We start from the raw sequence: 25,702 nt of genomic DNA on the forward strand, positions 1-25,702 counted from the left end.
TACATAACACACATTTATTTCCAGAAAGTGTATTTTGATCATGGCTGTTAACTTTGGTTGTCCTTTAAAATCATTGTCAACAATAACTGATATTTTTCTTTCAGTATGATTAAAATGGTAAAGCAATAATACACCTTATCTATTGACCAAAACCTCTTAGTCTCATTAACATGTTTTTTTAGTACCGGCTAGTTCACAGAGACAGCCGGCTGGGGTGGCCGAACCGTTCTAGGCGCTACAGTCTGGAACCGCGCGACCGCCACGGTCGTAGGTTCGGATCCTGCCTCGGGCATGGATGTGTGTGATGTCCTTAGGTTAGTTAGGTTTAAGCAGTTCTAAGTTCTAGGGGACTAATGGCCACAGCAGTTAAGTCCCACAGTGTTCAGAGCCTTTTGAACCATATTTTCACAGAGACAGTTGGAACTTTGGGGTGCTGACTATAACGGAAGTGCATTTGTGCGTCTCATTATCAGCTGGTTTATACAAAACGTTGGCAGTGGAACCTTTTTGGAGCGGCGAGCTCATGATAAAGCACATTACCACGCAGCATCCTTATGGATGCAGGCAGCAATGGCGGTGACGTGTTTGCTGGCGGCCAAGGCTGTGGCAGATATCCAGCGTTTGACAAAGTGACTTCAGGAAGCAAATACGTTAGCGACTTCCGTTCTGTCTCCTCAAGGCTAGCATCCAAGTCCCTACAGTGGAGTCTCGCAGTGAAATGCCACACTAGGTAGCTCCCCCAGCATTATGCAAGTACTTCTGTGGGTGTGTCCATCGATCCAATCAGCCAGAAAAGCTTCTTGTTGTTGTGAAAAGAATTATTTTACAACTACCTTCATATCTGCTGCGTACCGCTTTTATTTCCCATGGTTAAAGAAGTACATACACGCTTGTCAAAAATGTTTTTATCGGAGGGTCGTCTTTTCTTACCGGTCTCGTAAACTGACACAGCCGGAAGAGTGGTGTGCTGACGACATGCCCATCCATATCTGCATCCACGGAGAACCTCAGTCTGGATGGCCGGTTCGGACTTGAACCGTCGTCCAAGCGAATGCGAGTCCAGTGTACTAACCACTGCCCCACCTCGGCACAGATATACTGACTCCTGTGTCAGCGTCCTTCATAAGAGTCTACTTTCACTCCACCCAATGTTTTGGTCCATAGCTGGCTAGTCACTGACCAGATAAAGGTAGAAGTTAAGAGGAGTCCGTGTTGCGTCTGTTTAGGCCTCTGGCTTCATACTTCAAACAGGTTCTTGGAGATCGGGTGCTAAGCAGATGTATCTTCTGTGTCTCTGCCGCAGGCATCCCTTCTCTGGACCACAGTGTTTCATCTGGCGAAAACAGGACTTCAAGTCTCTAAAAGAAGTTCCCAATAATCAGTTTCCCCTTTTTTTATTTGAAGAATACTAATTTTACCGGCGGAAAGTAAACGAAATGGAAGCTGATACTTTTCTTGTTATCCTAAACTGAGAGCTGGTTTTTGCTATTCTTGCTCTGGAGTATGATATGGATTCTGGGAAACAAAGAAGGCGTCCTTGATATTTCTCAATCATGATTTTGTCTCCTGTGTTACAAATCTCTTCCGTTGTCATATGGTCATTGCTTAGCTGGAGAAATAAGCCATAACTTTGGCCTGCTACAGATTTCTTGAACATTTTATCAGTTCGAACACAATAAATTTCCTTGAAACGAAAAGCTTCTCTCTACAGCTTTAAAGAGCATCACTCGTGCGAAATTCAGTTTGCCCATTTTTTTTTACATCAGATCCTGTGAACCGTGGATGAAGATTCGATGCTCCTAGATTTACGGTAAGCGTCTGACACGGCGCCTCAATGTGGACCGTTAACGAAGCTACGCGCGTACGGAATAGGTTTCAAGATATGCGAGTAGCTCGAAGAGGCTATTATCAGGAGCACCCCAGGGAAGTGTTATAAGTTCGCTACTGTTGTCTACATACAAAAATGCTCTGACGGACAAGGTAAGCAAGAATTTGCGGCTGTTTGATGATGATGCTGCGGTGTACGTAAAGGTGTCGTCGATGAGTGACTACGAGGATACAAGAGGACTTATTGTTGATAAAATTTCTAGTTAATGTAATGAATGGCAGCTATCTCTAAGTGTGATGAGAAGGAAAAACAATCTCTTAACGTCCGAGTACATCACTATTGAAAGGCTGCTTGACAGAGTCACGCCGACTAAAAATTGAAGCGTAACCTTGTAAAGCATATGAATTCCAACGAGTATGTAAGGAGATTGTTTTATTGGGAGAATTCGGTGTATAGGGAGAATTTTAGAAAAGCGTGGTTCATCTGTAAAGGAGACCGCCTACAGAACACCAGTGCGACCCATTCTTGACTACTGTTGGAGTGTTTGTTATCGCCACCAGGTCAGATTAAAGGGAGATAGCGAAGCAATTCAGAGGCGGGCTGCTAGATTTGTTACCAATAGGTTTGATCAATAAGCAACTGTTGCACAGGTGCTTCGGGAATCCCTGGAGGGAAGACGGTGTTCCTTTCGAGGAATAATATTGAGAAATCCAGCAAACAATAAAGGTAAACAAATGGAATATATTTTTATAAAAATCAAATCCCTGAAGAGAAAATGCCTAAAATATATCCTCTACAAACCTTCTGAACTAGGTGGATGGGCCTGCTTGGAGACTGCTGTTACAAGTCTCTAATCGACATAAGGGCCCATAATTATGGCTGGTGACATTAGCAAAAAAATTTCTATACAATATTCCTTTCAGAGTTCAATTTAATCGGATGCTTTCTTGTTCAAACATATCGCTACTTCAGCTTGTTCCCACCCATAATATGGACAGTAGCCACACTATCATACATATATTTGCAACGAAATACCCCAAAACAGCAATTCGTATCTCGCAAATATCTGCAATTAGCATGTCTGTCCACGACATAATTCTCATGATTTACTTGCTAGAATGTCCCAGAAAGAAATTACAATTTACTTCACACCGAGATTTCAAACTTATTAATTTATCCGAACTTTAAACTGAGGCGCAAGAAACAATTTTGGAACGTCTTCTATTCCTTTCTCAGACATAAACGAATAACTTCAAGGATTTACTAACAAACTTACTCAACTATATGACGAGTACGCCCGCCCGAAGACCAGAAAACTAAGAGGAAAAACTACGCCTTGGCTGACTGAAGAACTGAAACTGTTCATTCGTGTTGCTAAACTTGCCGTGAATTGTGTAAGTGAACATATACTTATCCATGCAGTGTTGCAAACGATTTGTGTCTTTGTGTAGTCAGTAGGTACGAGTCTGGTTACAAAACTGTGCCGTCAGTTCAGCCACTCTTTTTATCAGCGTATTTGATTCAATGATTTTCTTTGTGTCGTATATGAAATTGAGTTTACGTGATGCTGTTACATTCGACTTGTGTTTCACGGGTCTTTGTGATGCCCGTGGACCACTTGCTATTATGTTCAGTCTGTTTTGAACCAATTATATGATTTAAATTCAGATAATATTCCTCACTTCAAATTCCTGATAAAATGTAAATGTAGTGTGACTAGGACCTTCCGTCGGGTAGACCGTTTCGCTGGGTGCTAGTCTTTCGATTTGACGGCACTTCGGCAACTTGCACGTCGATAGGGATGAAATAATGATGATATCACCCAGTCCCTGAGCGGAGAAGATCTCCGACGCAGCCCGGAATCGAATCCGGGCCCTTAGGATTGACATTCTGTCGCGCTGACCACTCAACTACCGGGGGCGGACAAATTCATGATGAATTACTAGGTTTTTAAGTACACATTGTCATAATCTTTGTCGACCTCTATTTCATGACTAAGGGCTACGAGATGCTGTTGTTTGCACTTAACGACTTCGATTGAATACTTAATTTCACAAATAGCATCCCCTACGTTTCACAATACGCAACTGCTTTTCGATGCATGCATTTTCAGGTAAAAAAGTAGGTCTTAACAACACATGCTTGTCGGAGAAAGGCTGTGCATGATCCAGCAAAAGAATATTTATTCATATATTACAAACTACCTCGAATAGAGTATTACCTCGCTCTGTCTAAAACGAATATTCAGATCTATCAAACTGCAATATTATTCAACTGACTTTAAATCGTATTACAAGAAGATATTCAGTGTTTCGAATTGAACTATAATGATTACAGTAAGAGGCCTACAGCCCTATTCTAGAGAGATAAACTACAAGTTGCTCACTGCTATACTCTTAGTATTGCTAGTATCTGGTGAGTGATATTCATTATCAATGCACTTCAATTTCTAATGCCGTGCCTGATATTTTCCATTGTGCATTTTAACGTTAGCGTGTGTTGCTAATTTTTTTCTCCTACCGAAGTTAGACAGCATTTGTCAATGAGTTGTTTGCGTTATTACTGGGTCTGTTACAAGTCATAGGTTCTTCCCATCAGAGTAAGTACTTCTGCTGCATAATATGCAGCCATTGCTGAAAAGAGAATACAGATTACAATCTGTCACCACATTCAAAGTTACTTGCTGTGACCTTCCTACCAAGGAATCCACAATCTCGCACAAATTATTTTTCAGGGACTTCTGGTACGATTCCATTATTGAAACTTTGGGAAATTATTGTCCATGAGCTCTACTAATAAACAAAAAGTTGACATTTTCGGTCAATTTCATGAAAGTCCCTCCTCAAACACACTGACCGCTTCAGTCCTCATCCAGCCAATCTGATTTAGCTTTTCCTTGATTTCCTTGAATTAATTCAGCAGCCAAATGCTGCTGTAAAGCGACGGCCGAGCACTTGTACCATCCTTGTAAAAAAGAAAACTTTGTAAGTATTACGATACTTTGTTGTTCTTACATTGTAATATCGTGACATGGAAAACATACCTGTTACAGTGATCCACGGATGAATAAACTACTGCTACTGTACAAACAGCAAGTAACCCTCCAGGTTAGCCGAGAGCTCTAATGCGCTGCTGTCCTGTACCCATGTAGGCCGCGCCGGTCCTGGATGGAACCTGCCCGGAGCATTACCGACGAGGGCCGTAGTACCGGCCAGCCTGAATGTCGTTGTTAGGCGGTTTTCCACATCCCTATAGGTGAATACTGGGCTGGTCCTCACGTTCCGCCTCAGCTACTCGCCTCCCAGACACTTGAAAACGTTCACGCTCTTTCATGGCTTACCCTGGACGCAGGCAGCTGAGGTACACTAATCCTGTCCTGGGGGTAAGGGGTGTCGACAGGAAAGACATCCGGCCACCCTCTGACTCTAACAGCGCCAAGTCCATAGTAACACGGCCGAACCCGCATTAAAGAGGGATAAAGACCCAAAGAAAATGATGAAATAATGACTGTACGAACAGTAAGTGAGGTTGTGTAAAACTGGACTCGTATTCGGGGTGATTATGGGTGGCCACGAGTCATTAGAGGAATACTGGTAAATTTCCTTAAAACAATGATACGTCGATACCTTTTCTTATCGTTGCCTAGTCCTAGTTTGTTATCATCCATAGGAACCATAAGCTATCTTTCGCCAAAGGCTATGAAATGGTACTATACATGCTAGGATACTTTAAATGTGCACACTTTCTGAAATACGCTTAATCCAGATTTCAGAAATTCTGGTACTTCATAACTACCCTTACATATAAAAGGTAAAAAGTTTTTCAAAATCTGCAGTGCATCCGTTCTGCAATCAGGATCTATCTCAGTCATACTATAGCTTTTGCTCGAATGACTGTTTTCTGTTAAAGGTGAGCCGGCCTGAGTGACCGAGCGGTTCTAGGGGCTACAGTCTCAAACGGCGCGACCGCTACGGTCGCAGGTTCGAATCCTGCCCCTGGCATAGATGTGTGTGATGTCCTTAGGTTAGTTAGGTTTAAGTAGTTCTAATTTCTAGGTGACTGATGACTCAGAAGTTAAGTCCCATAGTCCTCAGAGCCATTTAAACCATTTTTTTGATGAAGGTGATGTACACATCTCCTAGGAGTATTGCAGGGGAATGTTTTATGAATAAGAAATATAAAAAACGTCGGTATAGTTAGAAAATGTTCCGTATAATCGGAAACGTGTGAAGCCAACACTTTTTCTTAATTCAGTAAAGCATCATTTAAAGATTTCCATTCAAAATTATCCATCTCTAGCTTCTTTCTTCGAATTTTTAGAATCTGTCAGAGCGTACTGACAAAAGCGATAAGGCACGAGGCTTTTGAACATTTTACCTCTAGGCTATAGTTTGAACTAATTTAGATGTCAAACATTTATTTCAGAAGTCCATGATCAAGGTTTTGGAGAAACTAACCTCTCGTAGTTGAAAGAGCAGCAGTATCCAGCGTCAGTTTTCCGGCGTCTGAACAGCTCCTTGCAGTTGCAGGACTTCCCCCTCCAGCGACATTGGAGGGCCATTTCTTCACATGGTTGAGCTAGCTGGAACATAGGTGCAAAAAATAATGCCTGACTCTGCCACACACATTTCTGATTTAAACAAATAAGACATTTTTTCGAAGTAGAAAAAAATGTAGCGTGGACATACTGATGATGTACAGACAATGCTCAAGACATTAATGTTTCGTAGGTATTTTCATAATACGTGTAAAACATGTTTCTTCGTTCTCTTAACTATCTGTTATATATCGAGAACAGATACGAGAGAGAAATAAAGTGATAAAATCGCTCGTGACATATCCACCACAGAAAAAAATCGGAACACCAAAAATAACTAATACAGAGTAATGAAATTTCAGGAGTACATTTGTCTAGGTAACATATTTTTCCGATTAACATTGCAAGATCACATCATAAGGTATGCGCGAGCTATGACACAGCAACGTTGAATGTGAGTACGCAGAGGTGCTTGCATTGTGTAATACACGTGCCGGATGTCAGTTCGTAGGATGAAGTTTCATACCTATCGCTTTTGGTCGGTCGGTACAGGGACGGTTAATGTTGCTTGTGGATGACGCTGGAGTTTTCGTTCGATGGTACCCTGTAGTCTGTGGAATATGTGGGCGAGCGTTGTTCCGTTTAACAACATCCCCTGAAACGCTGTTCATGAACAGCTCGACAACTCGAATCACCATACTGACGTACAATTTTGCAGTGAACGTGTGTGGGATCAATACAAGAGTGCTCTTGCAGTCACACGAAATCTCAGCCCAGACCATGACTTGAGGTGTAGGTCCATCGTGCCTAGCACACAGACAGGTTGTTTCAGGCCCTAAACTGGACTCCTTCTAATCAACCCACAACAATCATGGCACCCAGGCAGAACCAACTTTCATCAGGAATCGCAACAGACCTCCACCATGCCCTCTCGTTTGATACTGCTGAGGTCACAAACGACCGTGGTTTGGGGTCAGTGGAATGCACGCTACAGAGCGTCTGGCTGGGACCTATCCTTGAAGTAACCGATTTGCAATAGTTGGCTGTGCCACTGAGGTGCCAACTGCTGTTCAGATTGCTGCTGCGGACGCAGTACGATGCGCCAGAGCCATACGCCGGACACGATGGCCTTAAAGGCAACTCACTACGTCCAATCTCAAAAGTAACGAACTCTCACTACCGTAACAGCGTGTATTTCAAGCAATCCCGATTTGTATCCTCATAGTGGCGCTACTAGTGCCACTCTTACCCGACTGGCACGAAATCTGAACAAACATCGTCTATAAGCTGTAGAAAGACGCCTACCAACTTTAGTTTATGTCTCACAATTCCTTCTTAGTGTTGCGATTTTTTTCCGTGCGTGCATATCTAGGAATGCTGATGACTTTACGGCTCACAGATCTGGTCTAGGTACGCTAAGTTCAAAACACAAATTACGAAACATGTATTGTGAACTATATACAATACTGGCGGGTGGCGACACCTACAACGTGCTGACATGAGGAAAGTTTCCAACCGATTTATCATACACAAACAGCAGTTGACTGGCGTTGCCTGGTGAAACGTTGTTGTGATGCCTCGTATAAGAAGGAAAAATGCGTACCATCACGTTTCTGACTTTGATAAAGGTCGTATTGTAACCTATCGCGAAGGCGGTTTATCGCATCGCGACACTGCTGCACGCGTTGTTCGAGATCCACTGACTGTTAGCAGAATATGGAATCGGTGGGTTCAGGAGGGTAATACGGAACGCCGTGATGGATCCCAAGGGCCTCGTATCACTAGCGGTCGACATGACAGCCATCTTATCCGCATGGCTGAAACGGATCGTGCAGCCACGTCTCGATACCTGAATCAACAGAGGGGACGTTTGCAAGACAATAACCATCTGCACGAAGAATTTGACGCCGTTTGCAGCAGCATGGAGTGTCAGCTCAGAGACCATGGCTGCGGTTACCCTTGACGCTGCACCACAGACAGGGGCGCCTGCGATGGTGTACCCAACGACGAACCTGTGTGCACGAATGGCAAAACGTCATTTTTTCGGATGAATCCGGGTTCTGTTTACAGCATCATGATGGTCGCATCCATGTTTGGCGACATCGCAGTGAACGCACATTGGAAGAGTGTATTCGTCTTCGCCATACTGGCGTATCACCCGGCGTGATGGTATGGGGTGCATTGGTTACACGTCTCGGTCACCTCTTGTTCGCATTGACGGCACTTTGAACAGTGGCTTTACATTTCAGATGTGTTACGACCCGTGGCTCTACCTTTCTTTCGATCCCTGTGAAACACTACATTTCAGCAGTATAATGCACGACCGCATGTTGCAGGTCATCTACGGGACTTTTTGGATACAGAAAATGTTCGACTGCTGCCCTGGCCAGCACATTCTCCAGATCTCTCACCAATTGAAAATGTCTGGTCAATGGTGGCCGAGCAACTGGCTCGTCACAATAGGCCAGTCACTACTCTTGATGAACTGTGGTATCGTGTTGAAGCTGCATGGGCACCTGTACCTGTATACGCCATCCAAGCTCTGTTTGCCCAGGCGTATCAAGGCTGTTATTACGGCCAGAGGAGGTTGTTCTGGGTACTGATTTCTCGGGATCTATGCACCCTAATTGCGTGCAAATGTAATCATATTCAGTTCTAGTATAATATATTTGTCCAATGAATACCCGTTTATCATCTTCATTTCTTCTTGGAGTAGCAATTTTAATGGCCAGTAGTGTACACAAGTCGTATGATTTCTTCATGCTTAGAAACCAGTGTCTGAAACTAATCATTCTAGTTCTTTCCGAAAATATCTCTGATTGAAAGAAATTTATCAGGAGGCGTGTGAATAATGATAACGTGCTTCTAATCGTAACGTAGTATGTCACAAGATTAAACATTGCGTTAAGGCTGAAATAAATGAGGAAATATGTGAAATGCTTTAAGATTAAATATTGCGTTAAGGCTGAAATATACTAGGAAGGAGATGAAATGCCTTCAGCTCATATGATTTCAGAATTATAACAGCAACACTAGGTAATGGCACAACAGGTGTGATCATTAGTGTTTTGCGTTCGTCTTCCTGTCACTTTGCAGTGTGCATATAACGAACTGAGGCATTTCTAGTTGAACTGCTGTTTTAATACGCCATGTCTGAAAGGAGGTGGTGGGTAGTGAAACGCATTTAAACATTTCCCATGAATGGAAAGTTAAAGGCTACTAAACTTCTGCTCCTAATATCTGTAATCGCTTAAACATTTCCTCTTCCATTACTGTAATATGAAACATCTTCCATATAAGTTTATTGATCACCTCCTTATTCTCTTCAGGTTCAGCCAGCACTTAAATGTAAACCTTGATATCTATTGTGCTTCGCATCGGAATGAATTATTGTTTTACGCTGAGGAGAAATACGTTTAATATCTTCAAAATATCCCACTAGCATTTTGAGTGATTTACACACACTGAAGTTTTGTTTTGTTTTTTTCATTTTTCGATGTAGGGTTTCCTTCCTGTGGACATTCTGCGTTTTGTAAACCACTGAAGTCCAGTTTCGATGCAGAAAAAAGTATTTTAAGGGTTGACATGATGCTTATATCTCTCGTCCGTGGAATTTTAACACCAAGCAATTCATATCTTATTTCTCTAAATGGATATGTGGAAGTATTATGTGTAAGATATTGACGTTGCGGGAGCTCAATCGCGTTTCACAAATTTTCTTTCCAAATATGTGAAACTGTTCCTTGGAACTGTTAAAGCATCCTGGTGCTGAATCTAGACCCTAATCTCATCACTGTTATTGAACACTGTTGAAGCAAAAGACCTGTGCAACAAATATTCTTGTTATGCAAGACAGTACATTTACCACAGTCTACAAGGGCAATTATATTGAACAACATCATTGTGTGGTTTCAAGCGTAGAGATTTAAGGAAACTGTAGTTCTTTCACTTTACCAGGTTGCGTTTCCTCTGTGAAGTTAAGCACTGGTGGTTTCATGTGTCTGTTTTATACTGTAACCTCATGCTACTTCTAGTGTTAATATATCATGATATCTTAATTGTGAAAGTCGACGAGATTACAGTCTTCATCTGTAATGTTCAACTGGAGATTGTCCAATATCTGAAATGTCACCGGAAGGCATATGGCGTAGTCTGGTGTCTCAAAAATTTTATTGCCCAGGCAATAATAAGGAAGAATTGTGCGAAACGATTTACCATTGACTAAGAATTAATTTAAATATTTCTGGCGCTCAGAAAACAGCAGTGACGGAGCGTTACGAGTGGTTTTGAATACAGTGTTTTCTCTCCATAATTTCCAGATTGTGCCTGCCTAATACTGTTGTTTTAATAGAGTGCTTTTTAGAGTTTTCGTTTTTTTCGTATCTCCTATGATTTAGAACCTACGTTAATTGAAAATCGGTGTTGTATTTACAAACTAATGTTCACTTCTTCTCGTCTTCTAATCATTACGTTTTGTTTTGTTGCCGTAGATTAACTGAAAAGATTAGAAATGATAAGTAAAAGAACATTACCCCAGTACCAGAATAACCAAATTAGCTCTTCCTTCCCACTTCATTTCTTCGGTTTTATGAGTCATACAGGTCAATTGCGTACAATGATATTTTGTGTTTAATCTTGGATGCACTGTATTTTCTTTAGACATCGCACACTGAAACCGTCTTGTACAACTCTGTTTCGTGTTCAATCGTGAATTCACTATATTCTTTAGACATCGTGAACTACAGTTCGCTTATATGAAGTCTAATATGCGCTTTCTTCTTGAAAAGCCTACCAAAAGATTTCCACAATAAATGTACGCATCAATAACTGTGAAAGGTCATTATAATTTGGTAGGTTAACCAACAACATCAAAGTTAAGGTACTTTTAATTCCATCAAAAGGCTATTTTACACGGAAAACGAGTATATAGACAATATTTTGAGTCCGAGTATAAACACAAAATAAAATATTTCTATTTATATATAGTTGTCCTGGCAGAACAGTAGAAGAGAAAATATTAAATGACAAGAAAGCGGTGCATTGGACATGTTGATACTTGGAAGTGAAAGAGGTAATAATTTTCTTTAGTTCGTCCGTGGAAAAGCGAACTCACATGGGAACGTGATGTGTCATAATTCGTTGCTCAAAGTGGCTTTGCTTTCAGAGATTCAGCTCAGAAAATTGGAGATCGAAATAAAGGAAAATTCTTAGAGATATTAGAACGCTTAAGTCACTGTGACCCGTTTCTTGTAAAACACCTTAGCAAGGTCAGAACTCTACAAGAAGCTGGAAAGCAGTTACAAGTGCATTATCAAGTGATATTCAGAATGTACTGATTTCCAGCTGTGCTCATCATGTCAGGAGCACCATTTTGGATTAGAGAGAAAACGAGAGGTATTAATCATTGTTGATGAAACTACTGATTCAAATCATATTGAGCAAACAACATTCAACGTGCGTTACATTTACTTCAAGAAGGAAACTGATAATTATGAAGTAAATAAACGGTTTTTGGAATTCGTAGACTGTAATAAAAAAAGAGAGTTGTTATTGCACATTTGAGTCTGTCAACACATGTAAAACACTCAGTTCCTATCAGTGAATGCTGCGAACAAGGTAATGACAACGGAACTAATATTAGAGGAACTCTTACACATTTTCTTCAGGGAAATCCTCTTGCATAATTATCTGTGTGCGCTTGTTATAGCTTTATGTGTTGTTCATGCGGCAGAGAATTTCACGAAGCAGATACTTTTTTGGGGTAATTCAACTTCTTTACAACTTGTTCAGTAGCGTTCCACAACGATGGTAGATTCTGAAACAGTGTATTGGAAGTTTTTTATATTCCATGTCTGATACCTGCTGGAGTTCAAGGGTTGACACTGCAGTGCTAACTGCAGCTCACTTGGACATGATTGTCATTGCTGTTGAGACTGTCAGTAAGTTAAGTTTGACAGCTGAAACACGGTCTGTAGTACGGGGTGCTTTGGGTTATGTGCGAGGGATCAGGTGTTTAATCTTGACATCAATTTCGTCAAAGTTGTTGTACCAATCAATTACAGATGTAAATTACTACACGCTTGAAATACTCCACCGATGCTGAGGCAAGACACTATGGGAGCTTATTAAATGAATAAAAATATCTTCACGAAAATTGGAACATCATTCTCCGTGATCTACATTTTTTTGCCACGGAAATTATATCGATCCTGAATTTCTGGAGATGCACACTAAGAAGAGAAAGTCATTTCATTGTGAAACCACGAATGGTGTGACAGGTGTGAAATCAGAATTTTGTTCGATGTTAACTTATTTTATGCCATTACTGAAAATCTAGTGCCTAATCTAAAAGGCCAATACGAAACACTTAAGATTTTAGATGTATCATTTGGGCTTTATGGGAAGATGACTGACGATCAGGTCGCTGAGCCATGCAAGTGAATTATCACTGAATACCTTAATGATGTCAGAACAGATGTAGAAAACGAAATTAAATATTTCATAACAATTCAAATTTCATCCTCTGAATACGTTATTTTGGGGTCATTGGAACTCTTGAATAAGATACACAAGCTTAAAATTTTAAGCTTGTTTCCGTGGCTATGGGCATATTTTACACTCTTCCAGTGATTAGAAGTTGTGTACGCATCCACAACGTCTCACAGATTTGGAAACTTTGGAAAATGAATATAGTTTGGCAAGGCTACTAGACTCTATACTGTAACGCAAACATTCCCTGAACGAAAGGCTTGCAAAGCGCCATTGACAGTTTTGTGAGTGCAGACAGAACACTCCTAACCCAGTGTTACTGGTACCATATATTTCGTCAATATAAAAATTAGTGTAATACTTAAGCTTTTGTTTTGAAGTGAGGGAAGGTAAATTAAATCATTTTAAAAAATAAAACGAAATGGGGCATACATACATTTCACAATAATTTATTATCTAGTAGTATCTGAAGCCGAACTTGTAAGTTCGTCAGTTGTATCAGCTTTCTCCCTAGCCTTGTAGGTCATGGTTGAGCTATCTTCCAGTTCCGTATCTGTGGTAGTTTCGGGATCCTTATAACTGTCTTGGTCACTACTTTTCAAATTAGTTTATTACTATTCTTTCAGTATTCTACTCTATGAAAGCGTCATGGTGCTAATATTCTTTCTCGATATCTTTAACCTTTGCACAGTCATTCCTGATTGATTTGATTAGTGTTTTACGTCTTTCAAACTCGCTGTAGGAAACTGAAGACATGGCTGGCAACTACTTTGTTTACTACATTCCGAATCATCGCAGATATTACTAGTTTTCTTAAATAATGGAGGACATCAAATTAAACACTCTCAATAAACCAGTGTCCAATTATGCGTAGTTTTGAACTGCGCTGGGTTAAACGAAGTTGCATATTAGAGAACAATCTCAGCAAGGGCATTTCAGGCAGGTATGCTACTAACTGTTTTCTTTCTGTTAAGTTATTATAATTAAATTAAATGAAAATTGGTAATATATTTATAAATATTTCTTAAATTTGTAGTTACCGCAACCTACTCTGATTCAGATTGAAAATATGTGTGGAAATCAGAAACGTTAATGCAGAAAATGTGCTTGGACAAAAAAAATCGTAAAAGAAGTAGGAAATTGAACTTCCAGTGTCACTTGTGTAATTAGGAAGCCGTATTTCTGCAGTGTCGAGTATTTTAATACCTGTAGCTAAGTAAACAAATTACGGAGAAGATATTCTGCGACTTACAATAACAAACTAAGTTCAGTAGCTCATTGCTTCCATGGTGAAAATAACAACTGAAACTAAAACATCTAAAACCTGAGTGATGAGTCTTGGCTTTTGTATAGAAAATGAAGCATTTGCAGACGCTATGTTATTCATTAATACCAGTGATGATTATATTCTTCTCCTCTACGACGTCAGAAAATTAGGCACAGTTACTTTGATGGACTTGTATACAGGGTGGGCCATTGATCGTGACCGGGCCGAATATCTCACGAAATAAGCATCAAACGAAAAAACTACAAAGAACGAGACTTGTCTAGCTTGAAGGGGGAAACCAGATGTCGCTATAGTTGGCCCGCTAGATGGCGCAGCCATAGGTGAAACGTATATCAACTGTGTTTTTTTTTTTTTTAAATCGGAACCCCACATTTTTTGAATTACGTATTCTTGTAGTAAGTAAATAAATATGGATATTTTTCTTTGACCACTTTTTTTGCTTTTTGATAGATGGCGCTGTAACAGTCACAAACAAATGGCTCACAATTTTACACGAACAGTTGGTAACAGGTAGGTTTCTTAAAATAAAATACAGAACGTAGGTACGTTTGAACATTTTATTTCGGTTGTTCCAATGCGATGCATGTACCTTTGTAAACTTATCATTTCTGAGAACGCATGCTGTTACAGCGTGATTACCTGTGTATACCTGATTAATGCAATAAATGCTCAAAATGATGTCCGTCAACCTCAATGCATTTGGCAATACGTGTAACGACATTCCTCTCAACAGCGAGTAGTTCACCTTCCGTAATGTTCGCACATGCATTGACAATGCGTTGTCGCATGTTCTCAGGCGTTGTCGGTGGACAACGAAAGCAAGTATCCTTCAACTGTCCCCACAGAAGGAAATCCGGGGACATCCGGTGAACGTACAGGACATGGTATGGTGTTTCGACGACCAATCCACCTGTCATGAAATATGCTATTCAATACCGCTTCCACTGCACACGAGCTATGTACCTGGCTGGACATCTATCATGTTGGAAGTACATCGCCATTCTGTCATGCAGTGAAACATCTTGTACTAATATCGGTAGAACATTACGTGTGATATCAGCATACATTGCACGATTTAGATTGCCATCGATAAAATGGGGGCCAATTATCCTTCCTCCCATAATGCCGCACCACACATTACCCCGCCAAGGTCGCTGATGTTCCACTTGTCGCAGCCATCGTGGATTTTCCGCTGCCCAATAGTGCATATTATGCCGGTTTATGTTACCGCTGCTGGTGAATGACGCTTCGTCGCTAAATAGAACGCGTACAAAAAAATCTGTCATCGTCCCGTAATTTCTCTTGTGCCCAGTGGCAAAACTGTACACGACGTTCAAAGTCGTCGCCATGCAATTCCTGGTGCATAGAAATATGGTAGGGTGCAATCGATGTTGATGTAACATTCGCAACACCGACGTTTTTGAGATTCCCGATTCTCGCGTAATTTGTCTGCTACTGATGTGTGGACTAGCCGCGACAGCAGCTAAAACACCAACTTGGGCATCATCATTTGTTGCAGGTCGTGGTTGGCGTTTAACATGTCGCTGAACACTTCCTGTTTCCTTAAATAACGTAACTATGCGGCGTTCGGTCGGGACACTTGGATGATGCCGTCCAGGATACCGAGCAGCATACATAGCACACGCCCGATGGGCATTTTGATCACAACAGCCATACATCAACACGATGTCGACCTTTTCCGCAAATCGTAAACGGTCCATTTTAACACGGGTAATGCATCACGAACCAAATACGGTCCGCACTGGCGGAATGTTACGTTATACCACTTACTTATACGTATGTGACTATTACAGCCCCATCTATCACAAAGCGAAAAAAGTGGTCCAACTAAAACATTCATATTTCTTTACGCACTACACGAATATGTAATAAAAATGGGGGTTCCTATTTTAAAAAACGCAGTTGATATCCGTTTGACCTATGGCAGTGCCATCTAGATGGGCCAACAATAGCACCATCTGGTTTCCCCCTTGAAGCTAGACAAGTTTCGTTCTTTGTAGTTTTTTCGTTTGACGCTTGTTTAGTGAGATATTTGGTCTGGTCACGATCATTGGACCACCCTGTATAAACTTCCTGATCTATGTCACAACATTTGAGATATTTCTTCGGAGGCATTCGCTTCCTAAATGCAATATTACCAGCAGTCACGGTCCGTATAATTGCCTCAGAATTTCACTTGATCTGTAATATAGGACAGATAGGATAACACTGCATCCAACATGCAATCAAAGTTAGTACTGTTAGTAGTGATTCGATGATATCTGAATGTATGTTACCGCACACTGTGATTCAAAGTATTGCAACACGAACAACTGTTAATTCTTTCGAATCTCGTACAAGGTATAGTGCCACAGTATAAACCAGCGGAAAAATGCACCTCTCGGAGAACAAAAAAGCGTATTTGTTCATCTTGGAAAAGACTCTTACAGAAAAGTGGGGAACCATTTGACTTAATCCTCAGTCTGCTGTCATCACAAAACATTTTAGCATGCGAACACACTCGCGCGCTTTTGACACAGGACATTTTACATCCTTTTGTCCAGTCTCTCTTTGTAGTGATGTCTTCATGCTGAGCATCTCCCTCTCATTAGCGGTGTCAATGTCTCTCTCCCACTGTCTCATTTTTCTCCCACTGATTTACAATATATCTGACAGCCACTGCCTCACCTCCGTCTCCTTTTGTCTTTCTTTGCCACTGCTACTGTCGCCACATTTTTTCCAGCTTAATATTTGTCTTATACACCAAACTAAAACCAAACTCCGCCCGAACAGGCCACAACGATCCAACGTTACCGACCGGCCGCCGTGTCATCCTCTCAGCCCACAGGCGTTACGGCATGCGAACATGTGGTCAGCACACCGCCCTCCCAGCCGTATGTCAGTTTCCGAGACCGGAGCCGCTACTTCTCAGTCAAGTAGCTCGTCAGCTTGCCTCACAGGGCTGAGTGCACCACTCTTGCCGACAGTGCTCGGCAGACTGGATGGTCACCCATCCAAGTGTTAGCCCAGCCTGACAGCGTTTAACGGGAACCGGGGTTACCACCGGCCTTCTCTTATACACAAGTGGTTAAAATTTCGGTCCAAAATAATCCACCCTCCCCAGTACTCATGTGTTAAAGTCTCTTCTCTGTTTTTGTCTTACTGCTTCTATCTCAACATTTAAGCCAGTTTCTATGGTTAGTTATGTAGATTATTGAAACTCACGTTGCAAAAGTGGCTAAAAACCGATTTTCGCGGTGTTCTGCATAAGTTCAGCAACTTTGAATATTTGGCTATCCAAAAAGGATAGTGATATCGAAAAAAGTTTTGAAGTTTCCTGGGATTATCATCTTAAGAATATACAGTAAAATTTTCGACGATCTGCCATCAATAGAATTTATAGAATTGGCCGTCCCCGGATTTCGTACTTATCCCACCCAAAGACCGTAGTTTGTCGAGATTCCCTCAGGAATCGCCGATGAACAAATGTTTCTTTTATAAGCCACCTAAGGTCCACTCTAGACCACACTTAATGCAAAAGGGCCTACCGATTGCCACAATTTGCCTGGCCTGGAGAAAACGTGTAGTGTTTAAATTTTGACCATTTACGGTAGTACAGCTACAGTGTGTCCGTTCTTCCGTTAGATATACAAATGGCCGCTATGTCAAGGGTTACCCAGAACAATTGACCCATTATGTCTTTGATAAATAGAGGCTGAGATAAGACCCCTGACAAGATGCGTTTTCGCGTGCGGATTTTTGGAACATATTGGCACCATGCACTGTTGGGTTGCAATTGAATATGCAGAGATCTGTGTAATGTTCAGTGAGAGATTATATTTATTCTACCTATTGTACCATGGAGAATTTCTGGTGTATCTCCAATATTCTCCGAATTGCATTATGTTTAAATCATCCCAAACCGTCTTTAAAATAGCAATGTTTGGGCATGGAGTCCAGTCACACGTTTTGCCCTGGCCTCAGTCCTGGCTCTCAGCGGGCCTGAGGCCACAGTTAGAATGTGAATCAAATTTTCTTTAAAGCTTTAAATACAAGCTGTAACGGTCGTGGGCGTTAGTTACCTTTCAGACTGGAAGTGGTGAGTTGATGTTATCCAAGAATGCCTTTAAGGTGAAAAAGGCGATGTTACCAGCACCTCTTTAAGTTTGAATTAGGTCGTGTAATAGGGTTACGAGAAGCTGGACGTCCCTTCTGCAATATTTCAGAATTACTTACAGGAATGTAACCAGTGTACGTGATTGCTGACAGAGCGGATCACGGGAGTGTGCGTTTGCAAGAAGATGGATACGTGGCTCTACCGACAGGGAAGACCAATGAATTCGGCGTATGGCTCTGTTGCATCTTAACTGCATGTGCAGTAGCAGTGGCAATTGGGACCACGGTGATACAACAAACTGTAACAAATCGGTTTCGTCAAGGACAGCACCGAGACAGACACCCTGTAGCGTGCATTCCACTGACTCGAAACCACCTCCACTTGCGACTTCAGTGGTTTCAAGCGAGAGCTCATTGGAAGACAGGATGAAAGCTGGTCCTGCATCGGTGCCAGAGATGACCGTGATTTGATTAGACGGAGGCTAGTTGAGGGTTTGCAACCAACCTTTCTGTGTACTAGACACATGGATCTATACCTGGAGTCATGGTCTGGGGTGCGATTTCTTATGATTGCAAGAGCACTCTCCTGGCTACCCTAGGCACCCTGACTGCAAATTTGTACAATCTGCTAATACGACTTGTCGTGCTGCCATTCATGAAAAGCATTCCAGGGACTGTTTTCCAACAGGATAACTCTCGCCCACATACCGCCGTTGTAATTCAACGTACTCTACGGTGTCGGCATGTTGCCTTGGGCTGCTCGATCACCAGATCTTTCCCCAATAGAGCACGTCTGGGATATCATGTGACGACAACTCAAGCATCTCCCACAGATAACATTAACCATCCCTGTATTGACCAACGAAGTGTAAGAGACATGGAACTCCATCCCACAAACTGACGTATAGCACCTCACAATACAATACACGTACATTTAAATGTTTGCAGGCAACATTGTGGCGGTTACACAGGTTCTTAATGTATCAGAATTTCACATTTTCAATGACTTTTTCATGTCTACTTGAATCTGTGACCTTGCAACTTAATCACTTAAATATGTTACCTTGACAAATGTATTCGCGAAATTTCATCACTATACACTAATTTTTTTTGTTGCTGCAATTTTTTCCATTAGTGTACTGAGGTGTTTAAGTTTAATTTCAGTAGTCAGTTTTCCAAATTATGTGCAGCAAAATAGTAGTACACTTATTGATAAGGTTATTATAGACAGTGATCAGGCTGAAACAAATAATTCCCACTCAACTGCTAATGTCCTGTCTGATCATGATATGTAAAGCATACCCCTTACAACCCTGAGACAAATTCATACAAAACAGTGAGGCTTATTAATGAGAAGAGGATAAGAGGTTTTAAGAGAAGGCTAAAATGGGTGGTCTGGGGTGAGTCATAGCTAGAAAGAGATTCCGCTACCAAATTCCATAGTAGATTTGTGTCAGTATTTCAAAGTTCCTTTCTTAAATAATCATTTAGAAGAGCCATTAAAAAAAGAAACAAGTAACTAAGGGCATTAAATACTCATGCAAAAGTAAAAATTATGTAAAGGCCAAAGTAAGTTCAGATCTGACATTACTTGTGTATTACAAAAAATACTGTAGTGTTTTGAGGAAACTTATTGAAATGTCCAGATAGATGCATGGCCTGACAAATATAAATAATGTAATAATAAGATTAAAACTATATGGGACATTGTCAAATGGGTGGCAATGCAGCCAGCCAGTGTACAGGATTCCATAACTGTTGAAAAAATTACAATGCTGTGACTGATAATACACAAATTGCAAGTATATTTAAGAGTCTCTTACTATATCTAGCAGCAAATATAGGATTAAAGGGTTGAATTGAAGAAGGAAGAGCGTATATTAAAATCTTTCCACAAAATTTTAAACAACTACAAGTAGCATCAACATCCTCTACTGAAATTAATACAGTCATAAAAGTTCCTAAAAACGAAATCTCATGTCATGTTGATGAAATTTCAAATGGAATTCTGAAAAGTTGTGCCCTCTTCACAAGTAATATCATTAGTGACTAATGCAATGCATTAAGCCATTTTTTATGAAAAGTGACAAAACAGAAGTAAACAATTATCATCCTATTTCCTTACTGATATTTTTCTTTTCCAAAATATTCGATAAAATAATGAATTCAAGAGTAGTCACACACTTACGTGGAAGCAGTTTGCTTAGCATATCACAATTTGGATTGAGGAACGGTTGCTCATCTTAGAATGCTATTTATACTTTCATTTGTCAGATAGTGAAAGTCTTATATAATAATATACTGCCAGATAGTATTTCTTGCAATCATTTGAAGGTGTCTGATTACATAGATCATGTTACTCTCTCAGAAAGTCTCAAGCTTAGCTTTTTGCACAGCTGGTTTGAATCATTTTTAACAAACAGATTGCAAAAGTTGTGCTGAATAATTCAGATAATGTCTGAAAGACAGAAAATTTTAGTGACTGGAGAAAAAAGTCACAAAGGGAGTCCCCCAGGGTTCAATTTTTGGTCCACATACCTTCCTTATAAATGTGAATGACATTCAATTTAAAATTAAACAAGAAAAAATGGCACTTTTTGTAGATAATACCAGTGTTACTATATATCTCACTAGAGAGAATGCAACAGAAGATTTGGTAAATGTTTTCCAAAGCATTATTAAATGGTTCTCTGAAAATGAACTCTCCATGAAATTTGAAAAAAAGAAAAGGCACACTACTTTCATTTCTGTACAACATCGAGAAATACCACCAATTGAAGTAGCACATGAACAGAAGTCAATACATAGAGTATAATGCTCGAAATTTCTGGGTGTACATATTGATGAATACTTGAACAGGAAAAAGCATTTTACTGAGCATCTCAAGCAGTTAAGTTCAGTTAATATTGCTCTTTGTATAACTGCTAATCTTGAAACAAACTTATCAGTTACCTGGCATATTTCGCATTTTCACACTCAATAGTGTCACACAGAATAATTTTCTAAGATAACTCAGCACTTAGAAAGAAAGCATTCACTGAACAAAAGTAAGCACAAATATATGGTTTTTACCCATGGACATCACATCTATTCAAGGAGCTGGACATTTTAACTGCAGTATCACGATAAACATATTCACTAATGAAATTCGGCGTAAGTAATCCATCGCAATTTGAAATGAACAGTTATCTCCATCCTACAACTTGAGACAGAAAAGTGACTTTTATTATCCATTGTTAAAGCCGTCAGTCGCTCAGAAATAAGTTCAATATGCAACCACAATAATTTTTCAACATTTGCTCAATAACGTGAAATGTCTGACAGTCAATGGAGGAAGTTTTAAATCTAATTTAAAATCACTTTCCTTGGACAGCTTCTCCTATTACACTTATAAGCTTCTATTTAAAAATTGGCAGTCAGTATAAAAAGTAACTAATTTGCTGTTGCACTCAGTGGAAATTATGTTAACTGGCAGTATATCTGCTGGTTTAGCCAGCTTATAAAATTCTTTTGTATTCGGTTTCAGATATTCTTCCTTTGATAAACCAAATAGAAATCCTACAGAACCTTCCTTCTAAAGTCTATTATCTCTTTTGTTCTTCTCACCTCAGTTCGACTTTCCACATATCTTCAATTCCTGTACAAACTGTTTGGAATGTGTGTATAAATCTTCACTATCTTGTACCCCATTTAATACTTGCAAAATTATACCACCTACAGGACATTGTTTACAGTTTGATACATGATACTTTGAATACTTTTGTAGGTTTCCAAGAAACTGATACGATACTTAAAACTCTTTTGCTTGTATCAATTCATGAAAAGAAATTTCAGAGTGTGCAATACATATCTGAAGCTCAAATAGAGAATGGAGATGTAAGATTACTTTTTACGTGTAATTATTCTTCTTTGAAACTGTTAAGACAAATGAGAAACACAAATGTCCACACATGTATGTATGAAATATTTGATGGCATAGAAAACTGTTGAACAAATGGTTGTTAGTGAAGTAATTAACCAGGTAGCTACAGTTCTCCAAATTAATCAAAGTCGTAGACTCTATTAACATACGACACCAAGCAAGTTCTGTATCTCCCACAATACCTAAATTTACAGATCCACATTCCGATTTTCATGTAGTATTAGACAAAACATTTTGCGTACAGAGTGCACAAAATTTTGGGATCTAGATGTTTTGGACAAATTTGTAGTTGGTTTGGTGGACACTATAGCTAGAAGCATTTTTTGTTGCTCATTACTAACGAAAAATCTTAGTTCAATCAGTATAGTTTTAAATATAGTGCTTTTCTGACAGCCATACAGCACATGACCCTGTTATGCCTTTTACCCTCATCAAGCAGTTAGTGAGCATTTTCCACTGTTTGGATGATGGCTGCTGCTCCTGAGGCTAATGACCTAACAGATGAGTTTTCTACCAATACAACAGTTATACGAGTAAACAGATGGTTCATAGAAACACCGTGAAACTATTTTTCTACTGTTCCACACTCGAACAATTTGTGCTGAAAAACTAACACTTAAATCCTTCCATGTGAGTTCTGATTTCTGTCATTTTATTATAATTTTATTGTAAAAATAATTTATTCCTATGTTGGTGGGCACCAAAAAACGTTTCCGCATTTGGAGAAGAAAGTTGGTAATTGAAATTTCTTGATAAGAAAACCTTTGTTTTCATGATTGCCATCTCAAGTGGCGTATCATGTCCACGACACTCTCATCCCTATTTCACGATAATACAAAACGATCTGCCTTTCCTGTCTTTTGTCAATCTTGCTTGATGCTCATCCCACAATGCACAGCTGTACTTCACAAGATGATGGACAAGCGTGGAGTCGGCAGTCACTTTAGTAGACTTGTTGCATTTTCTAAGTATTCTGCCAATCAAAAATAGTCTTTACTTCAGTTTCCTCACATCATTATTTATGTGACGTTCCAATTTAAGGTATATTTAATTGTAATCCCTAAGTATTTATTTAAATTCAGAACGTTCAGAAAGTTGTGTTTTATCATGTAACCGAAATTTAGCGGATTCCTTTCAGTACTCACGTGGATGACTTTACACTTTTCATTATGTAGAGTCAATTGCCACTTCTTGCACCATACAGGTATCTAAATAATTTTGCAATTACTTTTGATCATCTGATGATGAATTTTATGCTAATTGTCAATAACGGCAAAGCGACCATGTTTCTCTAACACTGGTCTAATTCTGCTTTTTTATTTCTTGCTGTGCAGACTTTTTATTCGTCCTGTTGGGGAATTGTTTTTGTTATGAACATTAGTCATACATAATATATTCGCTAAATATTAGTCTCTTTTCGAAGTTCTTAAGAATTTAAGATTCAAACGAGATGTTCTTTCAAATTCGCTATTTGCAACACCTTTTAGATGCTTTTTTATTCTTACAGGTCACACAACCTGGATATGCGGCCCTCCCTTGCCGTTATTGCTCTGACATTTAATGAAATGACAAATTGTACCTTATTCCCCACTTGTATTGCTCATTTGTGTGGTAAGGTGAGTCGTTCAAGAATTTGTTTAAGCGGTTTAAACGTATCTCTGATGTATGAGTCTCCCTCGAATTACCTGTGTCTTACAATCGTAATTTCTCTTAAATTGTCTCACATGTCTCAGAGATTTCATGTTTTGCTCTTGTAGTCGACATGCTGTCGCTCACTAAACAGATCTTGAGACAGTATGCGACTTATTTGCTCTCAGAGTAGTTTTATTCTATCCTATTACTTTGTTTACAAGTACCACAAGCCTTGCAGCTAACATGTTGACCGAACTCCAGAATTCCTCGAATTTTGTATTAATCTGTCGGAACTTCCTCTAGAATTTTTGTTAGTGTGTATGGGTTTCTATTTGAACGCTTATATTCCTGAGATTTTTGTTTATCATTTCAGTTATCGAAACAACTTGTAGAGGAATGTTCTATTTGATAATTATATTTTTATATACTGCACTTCTCAGCCTATCTGCTCCTGAATGAACTTTAGGTTCAAGCTCCAATACTTGGTCTTACGTCTGTCAAAATACGAACTCCTATTTCTCTATAGCTTTCCAGCGCTTTGTATTTATATATTTAACATTTATGTAAAGATCTGAGGCTTCATGCATTCACTTGGAACCATATTTGCACTTGACACACTACGCAGTGATGCAACTCCAATGTATTTTTTAAAAGCAATATCGAGAAGCATAGAAAATTTCATCTATATCGTCCCTCAATCAGTTGTAATGCATTCTCAATAACAAATAACTGCTACTGCTCGTGGTTCACGCAATCTTCATATAAAGTTCTAATTCCATTGAACACCATGTCAGTTCCTTTATGTGCTTGAGATACAGAGTGTAAAAGACTGGTATAAACATTTTTATTGTTTAAAGGAGATAAAAATAGCACTTTTTATGTAAAAATAATGTGTTGGTGTATCATTTCAGCACAAGGAGTTTATGAAAGTTTAAACTCAATTGATTGTCAGAGATGATGTTCAAACTGGTGTATGATGAATATTCCTTTAGAGGTCTTGTTGAAAATTTCATCCGTTTAGAATTATAAACTACTGGAATCTGGTTGCTAATGATTGTCTAACCGATTCAGAACAACAAAAAATTTCATAAATAACGGTTGGAGCTTCATTGAAACAAGCAACCATCTCTTCTGGAGGTCTGTTGGTGTCTCATACACCAAACACAAATGCCTGGGCTTTAAGATACACAAATAAGGTTTTCAAAAATATCTTGAAAACAATACTCATGATACAGCAGTTTGAATACCTTCTCAAAATCACTAGCATCAAAATTTTTTTGGGTCCCTATTGGGGAAACACTTCATCTGAGGTATTTTTTTATCACATGTCAATGTTTCGTTTTATAACCGTTTTTTAATTTTCTGAACGTGGTTATTTTACTTGTTGTATGTATTTTCAATTCGCATTATCTTGTCTGAAATAAATAAGGATTGCATTATCCCTCAGCATTTGTTCTCGGTGCCCTTGAGTATGTTTGACTCGAATAAAAAATATCTACCTTCTTGAGACTACAAAAACATGAATATTTGCGCATCTGCTCGTTTTTCCATAGCAACATTATGAAATATGAACACTGTATATGAGATGAATCTCACTGACGATGGAAAAGAATCACTTTCATAGCATGCCTTGTATGTTAGATCACCAACACCTGCCAATATATCTTGTTATAAACTAGGACTTGATCTGAAATAATGTTTTTGAGTATACATGTACATGTTCAAAGCAAATTCCATCAGGACATTGAAGTAATGATACGACAACATTCATGCTGCCAAAATGTGACTGGTCCACAATTATCAATTATGTATTGAAGACGAAAGTGAAGAATTCTTTTTACTGTAGTATTTTTCTGTAGTCAGTTACTAAATGGCAGTGAAACGGGTGCT

General features: G+C 39.5%; 1 protein-coding gene across 1 annotated transcript in view; it reads right to left on the minus strand.

Moving 5' to 3' along the window:
• The window catches only part of LOC126279474 (pickpocket protein 28-like), a 108,254-nt gene that overhangs the window by 40,348 nt on the left and 42,204 nt on the right, over nt 1-25,702 (minus strand). The window contains exon 7 of the mRNA XM_049979684.1: nt 6,286-6,410. Coding sequence (XP_049835641.1) covers nt 6,286-6,410 — 125 coding nt within the window. The remainder of the gene's footprint in view (nt 1-6,285; nt 6,411-25,702) is intronic.

The sequence above is a fragment of the Schistocerca gregaria genome, chromosome 1 (assembly GCF_023897955.1).
Source record: "Schistocerca gregaria isolate iqSchGreg1 chromosome 1, iqSchGreg1.2, whole genome shotgun sequence".
In the NCBI taxonomy this organism is placed as follows: Eukaryota; Metazoa; Arthropoda; class Insecta; order Orthoptera; family Acrididae; genus Schistocerca; species Schistocerca gregaria.